This window comes from Eurosta solidaginis, chromosome 1 (genome assembly GCF_040869045.1).
Source record: "Eurosta solidaginis isolate ZX-2024a chromosome 1, ASM4086904v1, whole genome shotgun sequence".
In the NCBI taxonomy this organism is placed as follows: Eukaryota; Metazoa; Arthropoda; class Insecta; order Diptera; family Tephritidae; genus Eurosta; species Eurosta solidaginis.
This window is the reverse complement of record NC_090319.1, coordinates 365,884,631-365,912,043: the sequence shown is the minus strand read 5'-3', so window position 1 is coordinate 365,912,043 and position 27,413 is coordinate 365,884,631. Positions and strand designations below refer to the sequence as shown.

Below are 27,413 nucleotides of genomic sequence, written 5' to 3'. Positions count from 1 at the left end.
CCAGGCTAAGACTTTAGCTTTTAGAAGTGACTCAGCTATCAGATTTAGAAGCAGAAAGCTGCTTGTATTTGCCAAGAGGACGGAGTTTTTTTTATATAACACTAGCAATACCCGGCGTGCGTTGCTGCGCCAAAGAAAAACATCTGAATTAGATTTCATCATTTAAGGAAATTTTTATTTATCTTAATGCTAACGGATAAACAATATTTTTGGTTTTATCATTAGGTGTGTAAATAAATAAATTTTTTGGTGACCGACTCGTGAACAGGCGACGTATAATTGGCCATGTGAAAAACACGAATTTATCAAATCCAAGTCAGCGATAGTTAGTGATTGCCCTTGTGCTTTATTTTTGTTCAAGTCGAAGATTTCGTTGGGCTTCCGTTTCATCGTCTCTGGAGGTAGAAGCTCTCACACGTTTTTGCTCAAGTCGAGATTCCCTTTGAATTAACTGGAGTGAGCAGACTGCCTTTTTTCTTTTTTGTGTACCTAAAAAATTCGTGGGCCCGCCGAGCACGTTTGTACCCATGGATGATTGCCGATTCTTCGCAACACATCCACTGTATTCGAGCTAATTCGTCGTCAACTTTGGACCAGCATCTGAACGATTTTGTATCTTTTCAAAAATCACCGAATCTAATGTCTAAACCATTAAATTAGCAACAAAATCCTCTGCCTTCGCCATAATATTTTCCATACTTTTGTTTAGCCTTTTGACTGTTGTGCCATTTTGTTCATTGTTTACTATATAGTTTGGCAGCTTAATTCGAGGTTATGTTGCGAATAGAGTGGAAGGCACTCGCAGGCCGTTAAAATAGGCACTCGAATGGAGTGGAATGAAGAACAATAGGAAGACCAGAGTTGCATTGAATCAATCATTGCATCAATATTAAAGATAAATTTAGAAAAAATAATTAAATACTTGAGTATAAGCAAACATTTTCTTTCAATTACTGCAATTAAGGTGTCCTAGATGCTATGTATTCCAAAATTATAACACTTTATGTCTGTTTAAAAATTTAACTTCAATTTCCCTAAGATTTCCGTAATATGGCCATTAGTGATATTTGTGTGTGTGTGTAAATTTTGAGCGATCAGCTGTTAGTTGCGCTACTTGGTAAAGTTTACAATTATTTTGTTGCTTGCGGCAATTGAGCGTCTCACGCGTATCCGCAGCTCATATTGGCCCCCCACACTCGTGCATATGCGACCACCATCACAATCGCTGTAATCGGTCATCGGTATTTGAGTTGACGATCGAACAGCGATCAACACCGGCAAGAGATGTTCAGCCAACGTCAAGGAAAGTGTTTTTATTTATTATTTATTTGTTGGTTTTAATGAAGGCACTTAGTTCTATTTTAGTATCGCTGATGGCGACAACAAATTTCGCTTTATTGAAGAAATAAATTTTGTGTGAATCGACAAATGTTACATATACGTACAAACATACAACAAGATTTCCATTAGTTTTGTGTGTAGGTTTTGGTGTTTTTTTGTTTATAATTTGTTTGGCCATATTTGCTATTTGGAAATGGATTTATGTCCGTCCATACATGCCAATACATGTGTACATATAATAAAGGTGTATAGGCCTTTCGTAGTTTTGTACATTTGCAGTTGAATTGCGTCAAAGTTATGAAAAAATAAATAAAAATAAAAATATTAAAAAACAAATTTTTTTTTTAAATAAGATAAAATAAAATACTAAAAACCAAAACACTGAAAATGAGTTTACAATCTATAAAATACGTTCCGGGAAAGTTGGATATTTTGGATCAGCTGTTGCTGCCTGTGCATTCTAAATATGTTGCCGTTAAAGGTGTGGAGGATGGATGGAAAGCAATTAATAAAATGCAGGTGAGTTAAAAGCAAATTCTGTGTACTGTTTACATTTGTGAGGAATTTATTTTTATTTTATATTGTATGCTAAGAATTATCTACATTATGATACTACATGCAATATTTATATCTCTATTATGTTATAAATATTAAATCCCTTTTTTAACACCGCATTTTTTTAAAACTATTGTGAGTCGTGAGCATGTCCTTTATGTGCAGGTTTTTCATATATTTAGATACCGCCAAGTTGTTTGCTTCATATTACGATGTTACGGCAAAACTCCCATGCGTGATTTTTACTGATACGAAAAGTCTGTAGACAAACAAAGCACGTGGTTAGGTATTCAGGTTAAAGATGAAATTGATTTTTTTACGGTTTTGTTGGCTGTAACATATTATTTGGTTAGATTTATAGAAGTAATAAAGTGAAAAAAAAAAACAAGTAACGAAGTTGGTTTTGTTGGCTGTAACATATTATTTGGTTAGATTTATAGAAGTAATAAAGTGAAAAAAAAAAAACAAGTAACGAAGGCTAAGTTCGGGTGTAACCGAACATTACATACTCAGCTGAGAGCTTTGGAGACAAAATAAGGGAAAATCACCATGTAGGAAAATGAGCCTAGGGTAACCCTGGAATGTGTTTGTATGACATGGGTATTAAATGGAAGGTGGTAATGAGTATTTTAAAAGGGAGTGATCCTTAGTTCTATAGGTGGACGCCTTTTCGAGATATCGCCATAAAGGTGGACCAGAGGTGACTCGAGAATGTGTTTGTACGATATGGGTGTCAAATGAAAGGTGGTAATGAGTATTTTAAAAGGGAGTGATCCTTAGTTCTATAGGTGGACGCCTTTTCGAGATATCGCCATAAAGGTGGACCAGAGGTGACTATAGAATGTGTTTGTACAATATGGGTATCAAATGAAAGGTGTTAGTGAGCATTTTAAAAGGGAGTGGTCCTTAGGTCTATAGGTGGACGCCTTTTCGTGATATCGCCATAAAGGTGGACCAGGGGTGACTCTATAATGCGTTTGTACGATATAGGTATCAAATGAAAGGTGTTAAAAGGGAGAGGTGGACGCCTTTTCGTGATATCGCCATAAAGGTGGACCAGGGGTGACTCTATAATGTGTTTGTACGATATGGGTATCAAATTAAAGGTATTAATGTGCGTTTTATAAGGGAGTTGTATATGTGAAGGTTTTTTCGAGATATCGACCAAAATGTGTGCCAGGGTGACCCAGAACATCATCTATCGGGTAGCGCTAATTTATTTATATATGTAATACCCCGATCAGATTCCAAGGGCTTTTGATTTCTCCCTGCAGAACTTTTTCATTTTCTTCTACTTAATATGGTAGGTGTCACACCCATTATACAAAGTTTTTTCTAAAGTTATATTTTGCCTCAATAAACCAATCAAATTACCATGTTTCATCCCTTTTTTGGTATTTGGTATAGAATTGTGGCATTTTTTTAATTTTTCGTAATTTTCGATATCGAAAAAGTGGGCGTGGTTATAGTCGGATTTCGGTCATTTTTTATACCAATATAAAGTGAGTTCGGATAAGTACGTGGACTAAGTTTAGTAAAGATATATCGGTTTTTGCTCAAGTTATCATGTTAGCGGCCGAGCGGAAGGACAGACGGTCGACTGTGTATAAAAACTGGGCGTGGCTTCAACCGATTTCGCCCATTTTCACAGAAAACAGTTACCTTCATAGAATCTATGCCCCTACCCAATTTCAGAAGGATTGGTAAATTTTTCTTCGACTTATGGCATTAAAAGTATTCTAGACAAACTAAATGAAAAAGGGCGGAGCCACGCCCATTTTTAAATTTTCTTTTATTTTTGCATTTTGTTGCACTATATCATTACTCGAGTTGAATGTTGACATAATTTACTTATATACAGTATAGATATTAGATTTTTTTGTAAAAATTTTACTTTAAAAAAATTTTTTTTTTTAAAAAGTGGGAGTGTTCTTCATCCGTTCCTGCCAAATTTCATTACAGCTTGCAAAACTTTTAAATTACCTTCTTTTAAAAATGGGCGGTGCACCGCCCATTGTCCAAAATTTTACTAATTTTCTATTCTGCGTCATAAGGTCAACCCACCTACCAAGTTTCATCGCTTTATCCTTCTTCGGCAATGAATTAAAGCAAGATGTTTAATCAACTGCGCACAAATCGTTGATTCGTAATTGACCGTTTTAGTAATCAAATGAACAAAAAAAGTTGTTGCGACAGCTTTGTATGAAAGTACCTATGTCGCCATATAAATAAACAAATGTAAGGTGCGATAACCTCCGAAGAGATTTTAGGCCGAACTTCTCTTCCAATTTGCGTCGTGCTCCTTTTAAATTTTTCTTACAAATTGGGGGGGTATTGTTTTATGCCGACTCCGAACGGCATCTGCAAGGCATATGAGTTTTCACTGCATTTCATGGCAGAAATACACTCGGAGTGCTTGCCGAACACTGCCGAGGGGCCACTCCGCTTAGAAAATGTTTCTTCTAATTGAAAAAGCTTGTTTCTAACATTTTGATGTTGCTTTGCCCGGGGTGTGAACCCAGGGTCTTCGGTGTGGTAGGCGGAGCACGCTACCATCACACCACTTGTAAGTTATAGAAAAGTAAAGAATCAAATCGCAGGAAGGTAATTCACCACTGGAGTAACTTTACATGCAATTCGGCAAGTTTTAATTTTCGTAACACTTTAAATTGATACGATTCCAAAACAACTCGAACTTTTTATTAAGAATTCATGAGCTTAACACCGGCTTATCATAATTGAATATTCAATTATTATGTTTTTCTAAGAGAAACTGAAAAGAAAGAAAGAAACATTTACTGGCATACTGCGATGGTACCATTTCGAAAACCGCCACGAATTCATCGTCAGGCAATTTCGTAATGTTATCAAAGGTTTCACCGATATTCGAACCGCGAATCACACAGTGAAACTGCAGTTGCCTTAACCACTAGGCTATCGTGCTTGTATTTGTCTCCTTGCTTAATTCAGTTTATCTTATTTCTACACTAACAACCCAACTGAGACATTCTGCCTCTATTAATTTGTGTGTATGTAGATTTGTTTTTGTAAAGTTTCTTTTTCGTTGCGAATGAGAAGCTTTGTAAATTCGGGCTGAGTTTTACATATATATGTTTGTTTGTTTTAATGGTGTGTTCAATATATACTTATTATTAAGAATTCATGAGCTTAACACCGGCTTATAATAATTGAATATTCAATTATTATGTTTTTCTAAGAGAAACTGAAAAGAAAAAAGAAACATTTACTGGCATATTGCGATGGTACCATTTCGAAAAATTTTTTTTTGTCGGAAACATCAACGTTAAAAAAGGATGTTTTTTATTATCTTATTAGATTCGTTCGCGTGAGTGAAAATTCATAAAAACTTGAACAAAATGTTACTAACTTTGGAAAAATCCTGTTCGTTCAAGCAAAACTTTTGCAACAAGAGGGCGCAATTTTGCATTTCGCTTGGACGAGAAGTTGCAAAATTGTGCCCGATAGATAGGTGTCTCGGTATCTCATAATTTTTTGCACAGTAAATTCAAAAAAGGGTTTTTTTCGTTTTGTATTGATAACTGAAAAACTAGTTTTTTGTTGTTTTCCCATTTTGTGTGTTTTTTCGATTTGATGGTTTTCTTATTTTGGTGTTTTTTTTTTAACAAGTAGAGAGCGGAGTGAGCGTAAAATTCTCTTTGAAATTTGCTCATGTATTGACAGTTGATCGCCGTTGAAATGACCTGTAAGATCAGTTGTGTTAACAGAAAAATCAGTTAGATTGATTAGGAATCTGTCAATTTTACAAAATTTTGTTAACTTAAGAGCGACAATTTCTCTTCTGTTGAAATTACTAAACTAATTTCTTCGCTTGACAAAGAACTCGGCCGGTTAACCATAATTCGATCGATCTAACCGAATCTCCGTTAAGTTAAGAACAACAGAACCGATTTGTTGATTTTACTAACACCATTTCTTTCAGTGAAATAATCAGGTTTTTTGTGTTTTCCAAAATGTTATATATCATCCGATTTCGCTCATTTTCAATACCAATCTATTCTGGGTCCAGATATGCTCGTGTACCAAAGTTGGTGAAGATATCTCAACATGGCTCAATCAAATTTTTTTTCGATACTGATGATTTTGATATATGGAAGTCTATATCTATCTAGATTCCTTTATCCCTGTACAACCAACCGTTATCCAATCAAAGTTAATATACTCTGTGTGGAAAGCACGCTGAGTATAAAAATAAAATAAAGTAAAATAAAATAAAATAAAATAAATTTAACTAAATGAAATCGATTTAATCGAAAAGTTTTGCAAGTATCATAGAAAAGTATCGATATGTTAACGGATTGGTAACAATTTCTTATCCGATTGTTATAGAAAAGTTATATATTTTTTATCAAAAAGTTATCGACTAACTTATATTATAAAAAGGATACAATTTGTTTGGAAACTGTTATGAAAAAGTCATCGATTTCATTATCAAAAGTGTATCGACTTGTTATGGAAAAGTTATCGATTTCTTATTGGAGTGTTACCAATTACTTAACGGCACGTTATCGATTTGTTAGCGCCGCCTCATCGGTGTGTTATATTACAAAATACCTTGGAAACTTTAGGGATGTTCCATCGTCACAGATTGGATAATTGTACGAGATATTTCATCTTTGTTGAATCATACTTATAAAACCAGCTGGAGATTTCAGGTTCTAATAGGTAGGTTGAGACACTTAACATTAGATCAGTACTGGTATTGTTTTACACACGTTAAATGAACTTGTTAATAGTAAATGCAGTATTTCAAATGTTCAAAATATGGTTCACGTAAAAGGACCATTTCATGGGGTAGACAAATTTGCGTTACGAAAAATTTTAAGAATTTTCGCTCTCTAAGGTTTGACTCATATTCAAGGGCCATGGAAAAACCTACCACATATATTTCGTATTTTGATTATCTACTGGACGTAATTAGTTAATAACGTATTTAGGATTCTAAGGCGTATTAGCAATGCCTACTAATTTTTAACGGTTTCTGCATACTTGTCACGGGTGTGACACTTCATTGTACAATATCTTCTTAACAACTTCAAAAAAATAAAAGCTGAATTGTTGGATTTATTAAAAACAAGTTTCTAACATTGTATAACAAATATCAAAAAAAAAAAAAAGTAACTACTTGCAAAATTTAGAATAACATCTTTTGACTTTTCTTGTCACGGGTGGGACAAAGCTTACACTATTCTATTGATCTAATAATAAGAATATAGGGATTATATTATTTGATATTTTAATCAGCTCCATTAAACAATGATGCGTTAATGCAGTTATTTTTCTTATTAATTACTCGAGTCTTAAACCATAATTTTTTAACATCTTTTTCAAAACAAGCTTTTTCTAACCCAACTGAAATAGTTCATTAAGCACTTTACTCTAACAGGAAAAAAGGCGTTGAAAATGTATTTAAAGGAGAAGTTTTATTGATTGCATGTTCTTACAACATTTGTATCCACACGGTCTATAGTTTTGTAAGAAAAACTATCTCCGCACCAAAGCGCACTTTCTCATGGAACCTCCCTTTATTATAAAATCGATTACAAACCAATTACATGACTCGGAAATAACAAGTCGATTACCAACCGATAGGTACGATTGTTATTTGTTATCGGTAATAAGTCAATTATAAAACCATATGGTTTGTTACCAATAAGAAGCGGACGAAGCACTTCTCAAAAATCTCGAAACTATTTCTTCCTGGTAAAGCTGAGGGTTAACTTCAACCCCTGGGCGAGCTCTAGTTGACTTAAAAACATTAGTTTCCTAGACCTTCACCTGTATGTTTACATATCGAATTTCACGAGTACTTGGTCCTCACCCCTTCTATTTAAATTTTGGCGTTTTGTAGGTTAAAGAGTAGCCGATATAGTTCATTTTAATTAAAATGTTTTGTTTCACAAGCTTTGTTTATTTTTTTTTCGAGCATGCATGGTTTTCTGAACCTGCCTACGTGCACTTATTATGTGACTAATTTGCCTAAAAGTAGACTTTTGAATGGAGAAAAATAAAAATAAAATAAAAAAAATTTAAGCACCTCCTTTATATAAATGAACAAAAATCAGCGAAAAATTTCTCCTTATATAAAGACATATTCTTGCTAAACTTTGACTTTTAAATTTTGACATAGAAATTGCAAAAATATTTATGAGAAGTAAAAATAAAAAAGTGGAGTGCACATTACTTGGATTGGAAAGTTGGTCGGAAAGGAGATATTATTAGTCAATCAATTGCGCTCCACCTTTATATTTTTACTTCTCATAAATATTTTTGCAATTTCTATGTCAAAATTTAAAAATCAAAGTTTAGCAAGAATATGTCTTTTTATATAAGGAGACATTTTTCGCAGATTTTTGTCCATTTATATAAAGGAAGTGCTTAAAATTTTTTATTTTATTTTTATTTTCTCCTTTTCTTAAATTTTCTCGGTGTTTAACCTATTTGTTAAGTTTTACAGTTGTAGCTCAATGAGAACTTACATAAAACTCAATCAATCCCAAAATTACCTCCGTTTCGTACGATTTTTCTAAATATCTCATCCTGTGCGTGCCCTAGCGAATCTTTTTGTATCGTGTCATCGGCTGTCATCGACCTCTGAATTAATTTTGAAATTTCAAGTCTCTAGCTCATCGAGAAGTTACTTAAAAGCTGGTTTGAAATTTTTCAAATTCTTGTCTAATTATTTCGATCCGTGCGCCACCTAACGGATTTTTTCCCTTTTGTTGCATTGTCACGGTGTTCTAACCTATTTGTAAAGCTTCACGTTTGTAGATCAATAAGAAGTTATTTAAAAAACAATTGCATGATTTGTATGTAAAGCGGACAAACATTCAACCGACCTAATATAAAGGAAGTAATAAAATTACATTTTCAAAGAAGGAAAGTAGTTTCAAATTTTGTTCTGCAAGTTGATGAAATGAAAAAATTTCAAACACAAAGTTATTAAAATGTATGTAATTTTTTTTCACTTCATCGTTTCACGAAATAAGAATTCCCCCAATATAAATTTAACCTATAATTATATAAATTACTGGGCAATAGCCAGCCGAAAAATATGTACTTAAATATTTACAATCTAATAATCTTGCATATTTGCATTAGTGAACTATTAATCGTTTCGTATTGTACATATATTTGTAAATAAAATCATATTAATTATCTAATTTATTTACGATTTCGTCACAATTTGCTCTGACATTCATATGTGCAGACGAAATTCATGTCGCTTACACTGCCTTATTAAACTTAGCCAATAGGAAAAACGTAAGGGTACATAGCATGTATGTATGTTCGAAAGCCATTGTGAAGCTTTCCTTAATTGCAAGCAATCTTGGGTACATTTTTGTAATAATAATGCAATAATAAGAAAAAACTCCGATAGGTGGCGCAAGGATAGAGATATTTAAAAAAAATCGTATTTGTGGTCCCATTTGGCTCATATTTGGAACACATATTCACCCTTATCGCGACGTTCACGCGGAAGTGTTCGCCTTCACTTCTTTTGTTCGGGTGAATTTTTTCCGCCTATCGGCAATTTCGGGCGAACAAAAGTTCACTTCGAAACAGCTGATGCTCTATTGTGAATTGGCAGTGAACAAATAATTTACTTACAATTGTGTAAATTTGGTAACCAACAATATATTTCCTTAAAATACAACAAAAATAGCAATAAAAAATTTATAAAAGAATGTTTAGTATTGAAACTAGGTTGATATTGATTGAGAGCGCGGGGGGAATATAAATGTAAAACCGATTCGGACGCAATTAAGGGGCAGTTCTAACCCTTTGGAGCTGAATGATTCACTGTAAGCTAAAAATTACTTTTTTCAGCACTTTTGGATAACAAGTTAATTTTTTTCAATTAGCTTTCGGCAATATTACAGGCCAAACAAGCCGGCATTTTAATATTTGTTAGATATTCTTTCCGACTCCTTGCCACCATTGAAGCAAAAATTTGGAGTTCCACCAATTGTAAAGTTGTATTGTTTTTTCGCATAGGGAAAATGCGTTGGAAAGGACTATGAAGTGAGTCTTAGCCAATCTTGTTTCAGTGAGGTGCTCAACATTTTGGAACCGTTTCTTTGTCCACTATGGATAACTTGGCCGACTGATACGTTGTCATAAAAAATAGAATTTACATACTCAGCAATACAGGAATTTCACTTTTTTCCACTCAGCTTCCGATTGTGCATTATTTATTGATTTATTTCTAATAACAAAAGTAAATATAATTATAAGAGTATCAAATTACAAAACAAAAAATGATTTACATTTTGTTTTCCTCTCGTTCGCCTGTAAAATATAAGTGAACAAATTTGGGTTTCCCCGCTGTTCATTTCGCCCGAACAAAGAGTTGCCGATAAGGTGAAATCTTTTTCGAACACGAAAAATTGTTTCGCCACCCTCTGCGATAGGGTGAACGAAAACTGTGAATATTTTCGGGTGAAAATAAAACTCGCGATAAGGGTGATTATATACAGTCCGGTAGAAGAGACATGCAAATAATTTGGAGTTCCGAGGAGGGACAAGCATACGTGGCGCTGAGTCGAGTAAAGTCTTTGGAAGGATTATGTATTGAGGACTTAGATTTTAACAAATTGGCAGGAAAGAATCCTTGTAATAATGAGTCACTAAATGAACTAAATAGAATGAGAAATAATAGACAATTAAATAAAGACTAAACACTTGAAAATAAAATAATTAAAAAAAATTTTAAGTTGAACGGTTTTATTGAAAACAATACTTACATGAAGTAATAATAATACTAAAAGCTAGAAAATAATTAGGTAGGTCCTAGGTATAGTCATCACACTCCTCATCAATATAGGGCGTTGATCAGACAATTAAATAAAAGCGTTGGGCGCGTGATTACGGTTCAGTTGGTCTTACTCATGACTATTAATAGAAATTTGACGCGTCCAACGCATTTATTTTATTGTCTGATCCTCGCCCTAGATTGATGAGGAGTGTGATGACTATACCTAGGACCTACGATGGTTGCCTTTTATATCTTGCGCCTAATAATGAAAACACAGTGAAATATTAAGGAAAATAATTTTATTGTTTTTTTTAAATATTCTCCATCCAAGTCAATACACTTCTGCATTCGCTCGAACCAATTTTCAAAGCACTTTTGCTACTGAGAAGAGGGCTCTAAAACGAGCTGTTTGAAGGCTTCTACAGCTCCATCAGGCGTTGAAAAACGTTGACCTCGCATTTTTTTCTTATTGATGTTCGGCAATAAAAAAAATCATTAGGTGCCAATCAGGGCTGTAAGGCGGATGACCCATCAATTAGACCTTTCGAGTCCTCAAAAACTGTCTTGTGTGAATCGGTACGTGAGAGCTCGCATTGTCTTGGTGAAGAATGATTTTTTCGGCGGTTGGTTTTCCTTAATTCTACAAAAACTTTTGGCAAACAAATGGTTGTATACCACTCAGAATTGACCGTTTTAAGTTTATCTAGTGGAACAGTTGCGACATGACCAGATTTTCCGAAAAAAACAGCCGACCATTTGCTTTGAGGTGCTTCTGCGCGAACAACTTTTGTTGGATTAGGCTCGTCTTGTAACACCCATACAGTCGATTGCTGCTTTGTTTCCGGCTCATATGCATAGATTGAAGATTCGTCAACTGTTACGATGCCATAGACGTGCTTTGATCCACCACGGCTAAATTTCTTCAACATTTCTTTACATCAAACGACACCAGTCCTTTTTTGGGCAATTGTCAAATTATACGGAATCCAACGAGAACAAATCTTCATTACGACCAAATGTTCATGCAATATTGAATGTATGCTGCTCCCACTAATGGCCAAGGATGCCTCTATCTCGCGATATTTCACATGACGATCTTGTATTATCAATTGACGCACAGCATCGACTGTTTCTGGCACAACCACTATTTTTGGACGACCTTCACGAAATTCGTCCTGCAAAGATTGGCGGCCACGTAGGAACTCCTTATACCATCGGTTCACAGTGGCTAATTGTGGTGATTCAACACCAAAAGTAGAAGTAAGTTGATTGATGCACTCCTGAGCTGCGAAGGTTTGGAAATGAAAAAAAATTATAATTCTCTAGGTGGCGCTGTAATAGAATAATATGGTGAGTATCAAACCAAAGATATTAAAGAGGGGTTTAAGCATAAAATGTGCATTTCGTTTTCGAGGATATGGACATCAAGCGAAAGCTGTTGGTTAGGGTTTCGCTTTGACCTAAAGACCTATTTCGCGGCTATACAACCTGGAAAGAAAGGCTTTCAACACGAATTTTTTAAGAGTAAAATAACCCGACATCAGGACGACCAAGGCAATAGCTGTTTCGAATATACTCTGTAAATCTCTTCAAAGCCTTGTCTCCCGTTAGTGCGACTGTCGGTTAACACATCCGGCCAACGCCACGATTTACTGTACAATCTCTTCCCGATTGCCTTCCGCTTTATTTATTTCTACTACTTCCATATAGACTAAGTTGTGATTGTTTGGAATGGATGGTTTCAGCAAACACACCTGTTGATTGTTGAGTGATAACTTTCTGAACGCACCGTTGAGTTCTTTTGATTTACCATCGAATTGGATTTTACTTCAAATTACTGAGCATACATTTTTTTCGCTACATTCTCTTTGAAATTTAAGAGTGTTGCTAATGAATTAGCGTCCTTCTTTACAATCGGTTTGACTAGACGATTAGTCGGGAAGAAACATTTGAATTGTTTCAAAAGCGACTAGCTGCTATTGGATTTCAACATAGCCTGCAAACGACTAATTGCCATTATTCATTATCATAAAATTGTTTTCTTCAAAATAAGTTTCCGGAAACGTAGCATATGACTTACAACATCTTTACCAAACGCAGAACTAATAAAAAACTACAAAAAAAAAATATTCGAATAATCGAAAATGTCGCTAATCGAATGCAAGAATGGTCGATTCGTGATAATCGGTTGTTTTATTGAACACATTTTGAATCGAATTATCGATTATTCGAATTGTCTATTATAAATTAACATTTTCCTCTAATATCATAGTGAAATGTGAAAAATAATTTAAGAAGTAAGGTTAGGTTGAACTGACCAGTCAATAAAGACCTCACATAGACTGGACAGGTCTTATATTATAAAACAACTCCGTCCTCTTGGCAAATACAAGAAGTTTTCTAGGACATAGCTTTATTGCTGCCACGAGATCTGGTAACTCTGCCGCTCCTTAGTAGCTGCAATTTTGATTAGCGACCGCAGAACACATATACAGAACATGCTCAAACGTTTTTTCCTGCAGCTCGCACTCCATAAATCTGCTGTTACTGACGAGGCCTAACTTATAAGCATATGACGCCAGAAGGCATTGTGTACAAGATCTTAGAAATTTTGCAGCCCAGCTCTTCTGTCCCTGTCTTTCCTGCTTGATGAATCATATGCGTATCCTGTCTCCTTTTGATTTCTCGCAGTCCTTTTTCTTAATTTTAATTTAAATATACTTATACTATCATTAAACTCAATAACGCTTGCATAATCTAACGCTCCTAGCAATCGGCTCGTTCATAGCGTAATTAGTAGAGTGGAATGTGTCTACCAATAAGCGATTATTTCTTAAGTTTCGAGGCGGGTCATATAAATTGACCAAATTAGATTAGTGTATGTTATTATTAATGACATTATAAGTAAAAAGTATTGAGAAGTATATTCTTCTATCATACAGGGACTACCATTAGTTTCCGTCTACCAATGTAAGAAGGAAGATTACCTTGCCACGGTAACTTTCTTAGAGCAAATTTCGTGAAAACTTTTTGAACTCTTTCAATTTTGTTTGAGTGGGTTTCATAGTATGGGCACCATATTAGAGAACAATACTCTAGTCTACTTCGAACAAGAGATATGTAAAGAGCTTTTAGAGTACAAGGATCTCTGAACTCCATTGAATTTCTTCTCATGAAGCCTATCATAGAAAAAGCTTTTGATACTATGAAGTCAATGTGTTGTGAAAATGTCAGCTTTGAGTCGAAAATAACACCCAAATCTTTCATTTCGGTATTTCTAGATAGGGCAGAATTTTCTGTGTTGTAACTAAATATTATGTTATTAGACTTCCTAGAGAAGGTGACAACACAGCATTTATTGATGTTCAGTTTGAGACAATTCAAAGTGCACCGCTGATTAAGTGAATTGAGATCAACTTGTAAATTATGACTATCACTTGCATCACGAACGGTACAAAAAAGTTTGACGTCGTCCGCGAACATTAGGCGGCGAATTTAAAGCAATTCGGTAGGTCGTTAATAAATAAAATAAATAGCAGTGGTCCGCAGTGAGTACCCTGAGGTATACCTGACCATGCGTCGTTAAATACTCTTAAGGTTGTATTCCCTAACTTAATAAATAGTTTCCTGTTTGACAGAAAACTAGCGAAGAAATTTATGAGAATGCCACTAACTCCGTAACTTCGTAACTTTTGCAAAAGTATGGTATGACAGACCTTTTCGAAGGCTTTGGAAAAGTCTGTGTTTCTGCTTTCCGAACGCACCCACTACACTATTCGTTAATAGGGTCAAGTTCGAACAGGTTGATCTTCCAGGAAAGAAGCCGTGTTGATGTTTAGAGATTAAATCCCGAACATGGTCAAATAACTTTGATTGGATTATAAAATCGAACAATTTAGCCAGCGTCCCCTGTATAACAATATGCCTATAATTACAAACATCATTACGATCACCAGACTTAAAGACCGGAACAATGTGGCATAACTTCCACTGTTCGAGAAAAGTACCCTTATTGATACAATCCTGGAAACGCTGGGATATGGGATTAGCTAAAGTATAGCAGCAGCGCTTGAAAAATACAGGCGAAAATACCTCGGGAGTCATGTTGGGAATTGGACTTTAACGATGAAATAGCGGATAGTACATCCTCTTCGGCGGATGTTATAGAAGGTAAAGATGTGGAATGAAATGTAGGCGGTATAGAAATGCTATGATTCTCATAAACTTTCTGAAAAAATTTAGCAAACAAGTCGCAGGGGTCGACAGTATTGTCAGAGATAGCGTTGTCATATTCCAAGTTCGTTGGGTATCCATTTGTTTTGTTTCTGGAATCTATAAATTTCCAAAAGCCACTGGGATTGGATTCGTTTCTAAGGTATACATATAGTGCCTAAATAAGAATTTATGAAAATTATCATACTCCTTTCTTAAACGAATGAAGTTAAGACGATTGACTACAGAAGTATTTTCCTTGAACCTCTTAAAAGCCTTATTCCTTTTCTTTCTTAAGTTAGAGAGTCTTAGATTGAGCAAAGGTGGAACACCTTATCTCGTAAGAAGTATTGGGACAGTCGGAATTTTTCAGAAACTCCTAATCGGAAGAGTGCAAAAAATTATGAATAGACTCATAATCGGCATTCATGTAATCACGCCGACCTGGTGGCTCATCTTTCACGGGATCGAAACTATAAAACATAATACTAAGAAAAATTGCCTTATGATAAAAGCTATTATTCAAAATTGGAGATAGACACTCATGGCATGATACTTTTAAATTATTAGTAACAAATATTAGATCTAGGATTTTATTATTGTCATTCCGAACTCCGTTACGTTGCAGGAAACCATGAGGGAGCAAAGTGCTTACGACATAGATTTCGACGTTAGAGCTAAGATTATGTGGTATTAAGGTCTTATTATGATTCTACCAAGAGATATTGGCGAGATTAAAGTCGCCTAAGAAAATAATTTCATCACCAGACTTTAGAGAATTTGAGATTGCAATCACATTTTCTAAATGTTTTACATACATTTCTATATCACACCCGGAGGAATATAAGAAACTAAAAGTATTAATGATTTGTTGCTAGTAAATTTAACTCTAACGCAGATTTGAACTAACAACCCATCGGATAAATCCAGACTGATTCCGTTACTGCACAAATTAGCTCTTGCACGCAGTAAAACACCACCATTTTCGTGTCCAGTACCATCACGATCCTTTCGGTATACATTATAATGATCATCGAAGTATTCGCTTGAAGATATAACACAGTGTTCACTGAAAGCACACAGTCCACATTGTTGTTGCATTTGCATGTTAAATCTCTATCCGTATCCAGATCACGTTTCATTGGAACGTAACAAGTATCTCAACCTATTACAAAAAGCTAAAATGATAAGACTTTAAAAGCAGGGGGACAGAAACAATTGGGCAATTCACAAGAGTATCCTAGTCATGCAAAATTTGAAGATATGAGTTGTTTCCATTGATTGAAGCATAGCCCATACGGCGCATTACAGGCCTTGTGAATTGCCTAAATATGTCCCATGTATCTGATATATAGAACAATTATTAAAACTACCAAGAAAATCATAGTTCAGGATAACACCTTTCGGATCCGCTAGTTGTGTATATGAAATTGGCGCATCTTTTTCAAAAAAATTTGAAAAGGTGCAAATTAGAATTTCCATCAGGGAATATATTTTTGTCATGTACCTTCCTTAATCTAAATATTTACCTACAAATGTGATGAGGTTCATATGTTTGTTTGTACATTTGTATGTATGCCACTTATCTAAGAAATGCAAATTTGCATGGATACTAAAAATAGTCACATTCATCAACGGTTTAATTTAAATAGTCAGTATAATTTAGTTTTGTATTGTTGTCCTCAGTGACGTAGCCAAAAAGCATAAGGGGATAGAAACTCCTCCTCGCCAATAAACTAACTTTTACAAAGCCACTAAATAAAAAATAAATGTAAGCATAACCTCTGAAGAGACTTTAGGCCGAGCTTCTCTTGCAATTTGTGTCGTGATGCTTTTAGTTTTTCCTACAAATTGGCGGGACGGGACCTGCTTATTTTATGCCGACTCCGAGCGGCATCAGCAAAGTGAGTTTTCACTGAGAAGATTTTCATCGCAGAAATACACTCGGAGTGCTTGCCAAACACTGCCAAGGGCGACTCCGCTTCGAAAAATTTTCTCCTAATTGGAAAAACTTATTTCTAAAATTTTGATGTTGCTTTGCCCATAATCTTCGGTTTGGTAGGCGGAGCATGCTACCATCACACCACGGCGCCCACTACTAAGGAACAAGCATAGAAAAAATAGTTCCTCCTCCCTTGCCTATCACTTCTTTTCTTCCCCATTTTAAATTTTTCCTTCCCATTCCTGTCTTTTTCACGTTCCGAATTGGCAATCTTACTCCCACTCCAACTCTCAATGAACTTTTACATCACTGTGCGGAGATCTTTTTAAATCATGATTTATTATTTAACAAATCTTACATTTGTCCGTCCTGACGTGGCTGTATTCAAATTTTTACCCAAACATTACATAAAACAATCACGTTACGTTCATCAGCATTGTGTACTATGTAAATTAGACTGCGTCGATTTATTAACCGATATCGCGCCAACGTTTTTATAACAGTTTGTGGTTTTGGGGAGTGTTTTGGTCGAAAAATTTACCCTTTCGCCATTTTTTTGCAGGCTCGAAAATAATTTTTTTGTGTATGCATAGTGGAACTTTTTTTGCCTGAGCCCAAATCCTATCGAAAAATCGATGGCGCGATATCGGTTAAATCGACCCAGGTTAATGTAAATCTTGTCAGTGTTTCTTTGCAGACCTGCGAAATATGAGAAAAATATCTCTATATCCATCCCATGGATTCGACTGATACCATTTCAGATATTTTTTTTGCATATTCTACTAACTAAAAAAACGGTGTGAGTACCAAGTACTCGTAAAGTACGATGTGTAAACCTCTAGAAAACTAACTTTTAAAAGTTAAATAGAGCTCGGCTTGTTCTTGATAGCGAATGATTATCGGCAAGTTATTTTTTTTATTTTACTTTATTTAATTTAATTTTATTTTATTTTATTATGTGCTTATTTATTTCAATTTGTTTTATTTTATTTTGTTTTATTTTATTTTATTATTTTACATATTTCATTTTATTTTGTCTAACTTTATCTTATTATATATGTGGTTTATTTAATTTCATTTTATTTTATTTCATTATGTTTTATTTTATTTTATTTTTTTTTATTTTATTTTATTTTATTTTATTTCATTCGATTTTATTTTATTTTATTGAAATTTTATTTTATTTTATTTTATTTTGTTACATTCGTAATCTTAAATTTTTTTCAAACTCATTCAAATTTACGATATAATAAATGAATAGACGACAATATGACAGATCTTACTTTATTTTGTTTAATTTTATTTCATTTCATTTGCTTTGTTTTGTAATTTGCTCATGTCTGCCACTACATCCCTGGCTCCTTTTGTTTTCAACAAAAGAGCAGTGTATGAATTTCTTCGTGCACTTGCATGCATACCGTGGCCACATCAAATTTTTTTAAAGAATTAAGAACTTAGCTTATTTACCCCATTCCTGAAATCTTGCCTACACTGCACTGGAAGCTCTTCTACCTTATTGTCACTGGTGTGTGAAAATTCTTTGCATATTCAAAATTATCACTGTCACAATTTAAATTAAACTGATGATCATTAGCAGTAAAATCAATGAAAATGTTGACACTTTAGGACGTAAACGTGCCGGCAATAAAACATCAACAAACATTTTTCGAAATACATTGTTGCTATCTATGTTAACGCACATAAAAACAATTTCGAGCTTTAGTAGTATAGATAAAATGTTCCCACTCTTTGCATTCTCCAGAAATTATATTTCATGAAATGTAATATTTAAATAAGTACACGTAATGGAACAACTAGAAGTTCGCTAGGACTTAGCTTAATTTCTGCCTCGAGATCTGGCAACTTTGCCGCCCAAGTAGCTGGAGCCTTGACTTCGCGAGCCCAATACACGAGCACAAGACACGAGAACAGAACGTTTCAGTGTCCACTTACTATTCCCATCGTGAGCCTTATGAATTCTCTCTTTAGAGATATGAACAACTTTTTGAGTCCAATGTCGTAGGTATTGCACATGAACTACGAAATTTTGCAGCCTCGCGCTTCTATCCATGTCTTTCCTGGTTGTTGCATTATATGCAACTCCTGTCCTCTTATGATTTCCCCCAAACGGTTTGGGATGAGTGGAAGCTGCTGTGGAGTGTTCGAGAGAAAAGTTCTTCGAAAGATTTATGGACCTCTACGCGTTGGCGATGGCGAGTACCGAAGAAGATTTAACGATGAGCTGTACGAGCTATACGCAGACATCAACATAGTCCAGCGAATTAAAACGCAGCGGCTGGCTAGGCCATCTTATGCGATTGAAAGATGACGCTCCGCCCAAGAAAGTGTTTCTATAGGAATCCGCCTATGGAAGCAGAGGTAGAGGGCGGCCCCCACTTCGTTGGAAGGACCAGGTGGAAAACGATGTAAACTCCCTTGGTGTGACCAATTGGCGCCGGTTGGCAGATAGAAGGAGCGACTGGCGCGCCTTGTTGGACGGCCATAACCGTTTAAACGGTTAAGCGCCAATTAAGTAAATAAGTAGGTTTGGGATGTCTACCATCGATTCATTGAGTGCTTCACCATCTTTCGTTACCTTATATCGAAGGGGAAACCAATTTAGATGTATGGTCCGGCTTTAGCGAAGTTTCTCCAGTACATATTTGCACTCTAGACCACTTCTTGATCAGGTACCGTGTGAGATTATTGCCTTAATCTCCGCCTGACTATCGAGATATGTATTGACGCGATTGCAGTTTAAGCACGCTTCCTTCAAAATCACTGCTGTTTTCTTCACGATTATAATTTCATCCTGAAAGACACTGCAGTGATCTGATAGCCTGTAGAATCTTCTTTTTTCTGGATCGACACAGTACACAGCAGACCGGACTGCTTCCGTTAATTTGGAACCATCATTATACACGTGTATACCGCATCCCTGCGCCAACCCTCGGGTTCAATTGGGGCCCCAAGATCTCTCTCTCTTTCGAAGCTCAGCCATGGGACCACGTTGTCCCTTCGTTCTATTAGATGGTGCTATGACCATACGACCTGCACTGAAGCTGCCATGAAGCCTTAAGCCTTGTTGCAATTGCTAACGCTATATTTTTCTTCATTGGGTCTGAATGGGGGATTTGTAGAATTGCACACAATGCTGCTGTCCAGTTAGTTTTTAGGGCTCCCGTTACCCTAATCATTGATAATCTAGTTTTTTGGTATACGTACTTTTTTATGTGGCTTTCCACCGAGCAAGGACCCCGTAGTTAAGTGTGATCTTGAAAATCGCCGTAAATACTCCCTGAGACAGTTTGGACGATAGGTCCCACGTGCGTTCTTCTATTTAAGATGAGTGTTGATGATTGCTCGTTTCGTTCGTTGAAACACCCCGCAATGTCCAGAAAAACACATAGGGCATACACCTGGAGTACCAAGACTTTCTAGATATGCATGATTTTTTTAATATAAAAAAGTGGGTGTGGTTATAGTTCGATTTTGCATATTTTCCAATCTGTTCTGTGCCCGATTGTATCAAATTTGTTAAAGATATATTTTAATGCTAACGGACGAATGGCCATGGCTTAATCAAAATCTTTTTCGACGCTAATAGTATATAAATGGCTATATCTAATTCGAAGTTACAATACCATGTGTACAAGTATTGCTGGGCATAAAAAATGCGTGAGTACTAGACGGGGTCGATTTACTAACCGATATCGCGCCATCGATTTTTCGATAGGATTTGTGCTCAGGGAAAAAAGTACCACTACGCATACCCAAAAAAATAATTTTCGAGCCTGCGAAAAAAAATGCCGAAATGTTTTTTCGACCAAAACACTCCCGAAACCCCAAAAAATATTTTTTTTTCGAAAAACTGTTATCGCCAACGTTTTTACAAGTTTTTTGAAAAAAAAAAAATATTTTTGGGATTTTGGGGAGTGTTTTGGTCGAAAAATTGACCCTTTCCCTATTGTTTTTTCGCAGGCTCGAACATTTTTTTTTTGGGTATGCGTAGTGGAACTTTTTTCCTGAGCCAAAATACTATCGAAAAATCGATGGCGCGATATCGGCTAACGTTCGTCCATACAAATCGATCCAGGTTAAGACATAGGGGTAACTGTGACAGTAATCATAGCTGTTACTTAAACTGTAACGGAAGTCAACCAAGCCGGCGCGATCGTAACCGTATCATAGCCTTAACATAACATTGACGGATACGTAAACATAACCTTCAACGTAACCGGAACATTACGCGCAACCTAATTGTAGCCATCTTCATTTTCCTTTCCTTTACATTTTACTACTCCCTTTCATTTCCCCTATCCTTCCCCTTTGCCTTTAATTTTCCTCATTCTTGTAGTTCTCCCATTCTGTTCTTCTTATGTAGATTTCCTACATTTTTTCTGACCTCAATTTGCGCTGATATCAGCTGAACAAACTAAAAGATGTTTACACATCAAATAGTAATTAAAATAAGAAAACACCAATTTTATTGTTTTTATAAACTAGTGTAGTATGTGTGTACCACTTATATGAACGTACGTATTCAGCTCTGTGTCACAGGTACAACGGATTGAAAGCGGTGTGAGGCTGCCAAAAGACCAGGCATGCTTAACGAACGAAACGATATCATTTCGTTACGATAATCAACGTTAATAAACGAAACGAAATGACTTCGTTTCGTTTATTAGCGTTGATTATCGTAACGAAATGATATCGTTTCGTTCGTTAAGCATGCCTGCAAAAGACATTTGGTTGCCGTTGATAGGCATTCTCGAGATAATTACTTAATCAAGTGAAATAGACAAATATTTGACGTTTAAATGAGCAAATAACTTAAATTTTAATAATATTTATGTTTGAACAATAAAAGACTAAAAACAAAAACATGCAATTTGTTTAAAAACCAAACGGATTTTTATTAAAAAAAAAAAAAATGTAAGGCGCGATAACCTCCGAAGAGATCTTAGGCCGAGCTTCTCTTTCAATTTGCGTCGTGCTCCTCTTGATTTTCCCTACAAATTGGCCGGACGGGATCTACATGTTTTATGCCGACTCCGAACGGCATCTGCAAGGCAGATGAGTTTTCACTGAAAGCTTTTCATGGCAGAAATACACCCGGAGCGCTTGCCAAACACTGCCGAGGGGCGACCCCGCTTAGACAAACTTTCTTCTAATTAAAAAACCTTATTTCTAAAATTTTGATGTTGCTTTGCCCGGGGTGTGAACCCAGGGCATACGGTGTGGTAGGCGGAGCACGCTACCATCACTCCACGGTGGCCGCCTAGCTTAAGTAAAAAATAATGATATTATTGAGCAATTCAAAGAAGGCTTGTATCCAAATTTGGTTAAAACGGCATAAGAGCCCTTATGAATCGTCCAAATAATAATACTTTTGTATGCTGTAAGAATATTAAGGAGGGGGAATGTGTCTCTTAATTTGTATTTTTCCTGGTTGGTTATAAAATTTTTCGAAATAAGTTGTGGAAACTCTTTGAAACTCTTTATAGAATAAGTTTTGCGAATTGCCCAATTATTATTACTAGAGTTCGCCCAGTGGCTGAAATTCAATTACCACTGATGGTGCCTTTGCATTCTTTCCCATTCTGTCCCTTCCTTTCATCTCCTTTTCTCTCCTTTTGCTCTTCTTACCTTTCCTTTATTTTCATTTCCTTTCTTTTATTTCCTCGCCTTCTTTTAATTTCGTTTGCCTTCTTTCTTCTTCTTTCTTCTCCTGCCTTTCCTCTCCTTATATTTCCACCATTTTTATACTCAGCTGAGCAGAGCTCACAGAGTATATTAATTTTGTTCGCATAACGGTACCCCGTAACGGCATAAACTAATCGAGATAGATATATACTTCTATATATCAAAATGATCTGGGCGGAGAAAGAAATTCATTTAGCCATGTCCGTCCGTCCGTCCGTAAACACGATAACTTGAGTAAATTTTGAGGTATCTTAATGAAATTTGGTATGTAAGTTCCTGGGCACTCATCTCAGGTCGCTATTTAAAATGAACGAAATCGGACTATAACCACGCCCACTTTTTCGATATCGAAAATTTCGAAAAACCGTAAAAGTGCGATAATTCATTACCAAAGACGGATAAAGCGATGAAACTTGGTAGGTGGGTTGATCTTATGACGCAGAATAGAAAATTAGTAAAATTTTGGACAATGGGCGTGGGACCGCCCACTTTTAAAAGAAGGTAATTTAAAAGTTTTGCAAGCTGTAATTTAGCAGTCGTTGAAGATATCATGATGAAATTTGGCAGGAACGTTACTCCTATTACTATATGTTTGCTAAAAAAAAATGTTTAAGTCAAATTTTAACAAAAAATTGAATATATTTACAGTATATAAGTAAATTACGTCAACAATCAACTCCAGTAATGATATGGTTCAACAAAATACAAAAATAAAAGAAAATTTTAAAATGGGCGTGGCTCCGACCTTTTTCATTTAATTTGTCTAGAATACTTTTAATGCCATAAGTCGGACGAAAATTTACAAATCCTTGTGAAATTTGGTAGGGGCATAGATTCTATGACGATAACTGTTTTCTGTGAAAATGAGCTAAATCGGTTGAAGCCAAGCCTAGTTTTTATACACAGTCAACCGTCTGACTTTCCGCTCGGCCGTTAACACGATAACTTGAGCAAAAATCGATATATCTTTACTAAACTTAGTTCACGTACTTATCTGAACTCACTTTATCTTGGTATTAAAAAGGGCGAAATCCAACTATGACCACGCCTACTTTTTCGATATCGAAAAATGAAAAATGCCATAATTCTATACCAAATACGAAAAAAGGGATGAAACATGTTGATTGGATTGGTTTTTTGACGCAAAATATAACTTTAGGAAAAACTTAGTAAAATGGGTGTGACACCTACCATATTAAGTAGAAGAAAATGAAAAAGTTCTGCAGGGCGCAATCAAAAGCCCTTGGAATCAAGGCAAGAATACTGTTCGTGGTATTACATATATAAATATATATAAAAATGAATTGCTGTTCGTTAGTCTCGCTAAAACTCGAGAACGGCTGAACGGATTTATCTTATCTTGGTCTTGAATTATTCGTGGAGGTCTAGGGAAGGTTTAAAAGGTGAGAAAAATTCGAATACTTGCCGGTAAATGCCGGTAAAAATGAATGTTTGTATATATGTCATCGATTAACTCAAAAACTACTGGACCGATTATTATGAAAATTGGTATATATATGTATTTTTCCACAGGGAAGGTTTATATAATGAGTACTTTGATACCGGGTGACTAGGGTCTCGAGATATTGGCCAAAACATGGACCCGGGTAACTCCAGGAAGTGTTTGTACAATATGGGTAACAAATGGAAGCTGTGTATGAGTACTTTAACACTGGGTATTTTTCGTACCCCTGGGTGACTAGGGTCTCGAGATATAGGCCAAAACATGGACCCGGGCACCCCTAAAACGTGTTTATACAATATGGATATCAAATTAAAGCTGTTGATGAGTGCTTTAGTACAGGGTAGTTTTCATACATATTGGTGACTACAGTCTCGAGATATAGGCCAAAACGTGGACCCGGGCACCCCTAGAATGTGTTTATACAATATGGATATCAAATGAAAGCTGCTGATGAGTGCTTGAGTACAGGGTAGTTTTCATACCTATTGGTAACTAGGGTCTCGAGATATAGGCCAAAACGTGGACCCGGGTACCCCTAGAATGTGTTTATACAATATGGATATCAAATGAAAGCTGCTGATGAGTGCTTTAGTACAGGGTGGTTTTCATACCTATTGGTAACTAGAGTCTCGAGATATAGCCCAAAACGTGGACCCGGGTACCCCTAGAATGTGTTTATACAATATGGATATCAAATGAAAGCTGCTGATGAGTGCTTTAGTACAGGGTAGTTTTCATACCTATTGGTAACTAGGGTCTCGAGATATAGGCCAAAACCTGGACACGGATACCTCGAGACAATGTTTATACAATATGGATATCAAAGGAAAACTGTTGATGAGTGCTTTACTACAGGGTAGTTTTCATACCTACTGGTGACTAGGGTCTCGAGATATAGGCCAAAACGTGGACCCGGATACCCCTAGAATGTGTGTATTTTGGATATCAAATGAAAGCTGTTGCTGAGAGCTTTTAAGTAATTTTCATTGTGATATTCGATTTAGTCGCATCAACCTGGCAAAACTGATAAATATGCATGCGAATCCTAAATAAAGTCATGTATTTATAATACCCACATACCTATTTACATACGTCCTATTCGATTTGCCTGAAATTTTGTATATAAATTTGCCTATATTAGTATTTACGATGCTTTTTTCCGGGAAGGAGACCAGAGACGGACTGGGACTGGGATTAGGACTGGGACTGAGACTGAGACTCGGAGTGGGACTGGGACTGGGACTGGGACTGGAACAAAATACATACCACCCTCTGGGGCTGGCAATAAGATATGAAGAAAAATGAGAAAAACTTGAGAGAAGAGAAAAGAGAGAAGGACACTGAGAAAGAGATAGAATGAGACGAAGATGGAGATAGATGAAGCGAAAAATACGGAGGGAGGAGTGAATACAAAGATTAGGAAAAAGTTTAGAGGGGCAAGGGCAGATTTAGACGGAAAAAGCTTATTAAAACGTATGCAGATATACCAAATTTAGGGCAGAACAACGTCTGCCGGGTCTGCTAGTATATAAATAAATTAAAATGTTCTGGGTCACCCTGGTCCACATTTTGGTCGATATCTCGAAAACGCCTTCACATATACAACTAAGGGCCACTCCCTTTTAAAACCCTCATTATTACCTTTAATTTGATACCAATATCGTACAAACACATTATAGAGTCACCCCTGATCCACCTTTATGGCGATATCTCGAAAAGGCGTCCACCTATAGAACTAAGGCCCACTTCCTTTTAAAATACTCATTAACACCTTTCATTTGATAACCATATCGTACAAACACATTCTAGAGTCACCCCTGGTCCACCTTTATGGCGATATCTAGAAAAGGCGTCCAGCTATTGAACTATGGCCCACTCTCTTCTAAAATACTCTTTAATACCTTCCATTTGATACCCATGTCATACAAACACGTTCCAGGGTTACCCTAGGTTCATTTTCCTACATGGTGATTTTCTCTTAGTTTGTCTCCAAAGCTCTCAGCTGAGTATGTAATGTTCGGTTACACCCGACCTTAGCCTTCCTTACTTGTTTTATTTTATGTTATGATTTATTTTAATATTTAGCAAAGTAGTGCACACAAATAGTGCAACTAAAAAAAAGCGTGAACACTCCACCTTGAATAGTTTCGTTTGTTTTTGTAAACACACTAAATATCAGGAGCGAAAATTACACATTAACTCATATTTAATGACTCGCCTTCTACACTTTCGACAAAACATCTAAGTACATTAGGGTGTCCCTTCGTTGTATGGAGGGAAAAAAAATTGTTTGGATTCTTGATCTCACCCCCTAAAAATATGCGAATAGCTCAAAAACGAATAAATGCAAAGTTTTAGGCCAATCAAAAAAGATTTAGAAGTGGCGCCAAGGGCTTGAAATCCTGAAAAATTACGAATTTTTACAATTTCGTGTTTCAGGCTTCCATATTTCTAAACCCTACGAAAATTTACTGCTTTTCCACACCGTAATAACATTTGTATTTTCTTACTTTAGTAAAATTGGCACAATCTTCAAAATCGGTCGATCAATAACAGAGTTACAGGGCAAAATATATATTGCTTTCGACAAACAAATATGAAAAGTAAATAAAGTCTGTGCAAATGTGTTTATCAGTGAATCGTGGTATTCGGGTAAAAAACTCTCAAATAAACTTTTTTATACACAAATACATATATCCCTTGAAGCCAAACTTGAAATTTATTTATTCAAAAAATTAAAAATTTTTTTATAAATTTTCTTTCGAAATGCGTGATGCCACAACAAATTTAAGCACTGCAACTTGTTTTTGCAACAAGCATGTCGAAAGAAATTAAAAAAAAGTATAAAGAAATGAAAATATATATTTTAAAATTGCAAACAACTATAAAAAGATTCTTTGCTGCTCTTGAATAAACAAATTTTGAAAAGTAGGTTTTTTTTTAATAGATACATTGCGGCACTTTGCGTTGGGATGGAAAACCACTTCCAGAAATAACAGGTCGTGAAAAGGTGAAACGACTTCCAGTTGTTGTTACTTACAGGAATGGCGAACAGTTAATAAGAGCTCCAAAATTATATGCTGCAACAGGCTCGGAAATAGCTGATACGTTGTATGAACTGTTATTTGAATGGGATCTGAAGGATGATATTGTGGCCTGTTGTTTTGATACGACATCGGTTAACACAGGCGTTATAAAAGGAGCTGCAACGTTATTAGAAAAAATACTTGAGCGAAAACTTGTATCTACCTTGTCGTCATCATATTTATGAAGTTCTGCTGAGAGTTATTTTCCAGTAAATACTAGTGCCCAACAAACATTTAGGTTAGGAAACGATTAGAAGACGAATCGAATTCTAATGTATTTCTCTAAGGTAGAAGGTTAGAGGACGATTT

General features: G+C 35.7%; 2 protein-coding genes across 10 annotated transcripts in view; one reads left to right on the top strand and one right to left on the bottom strand.

Annotated features, from left to right (window-relative positions):
* The window catches only part of LOC137238178 (methylthioribose-1-phosphate isomerase), a 66,905-nt gene that overhangs the window by 30,235 nt on the left and 9,257 nt on the right, over positions 1-27,413 (top strand). For 3 of the 7 annotated variants that reach the window (XM_067762864.1, XM_067762867.1, XM_067762861.1), the window contains one exon: positions 1,695-1,860. In XM_067762864.1, coding sequence (XP_067618965.1) covers positions 1,729-1,860 — 132 coding nt within the window. In that variant the 5' untranslated portion in view covers positions 1,695-1,728. Of the gene's footprint in view, positions 1-1,593; positions 1,861-27,413 lie in introns of all 7 variants that reach the window. The other 4 variants (XM_067762862.1, XM_067762865.1, XM_067762863.1 and 1 more) reach the window with 3 other exon arrangements.
* The window catches only part of Gprk2 (G protein-coupled receptor kinase 2), a 266,074-nt gene continuing 240,253 nt past the window's right edge, over positions 1,593-27,413 (bottom strand). For 2 of the 3 annotated variants that reach the window (XM_067762858.1, XM_067762860.1), the window contains exon 12: positions 1,593-2,227. The gene's annotated coding sequence lies outside the window, so the exon portion shown is untranslated. The remainder of the gene's footprint in view (positions 2,228-27,413) is intronic. The other variant, XM_067762859.1, reaches the window with a different exon arrangement.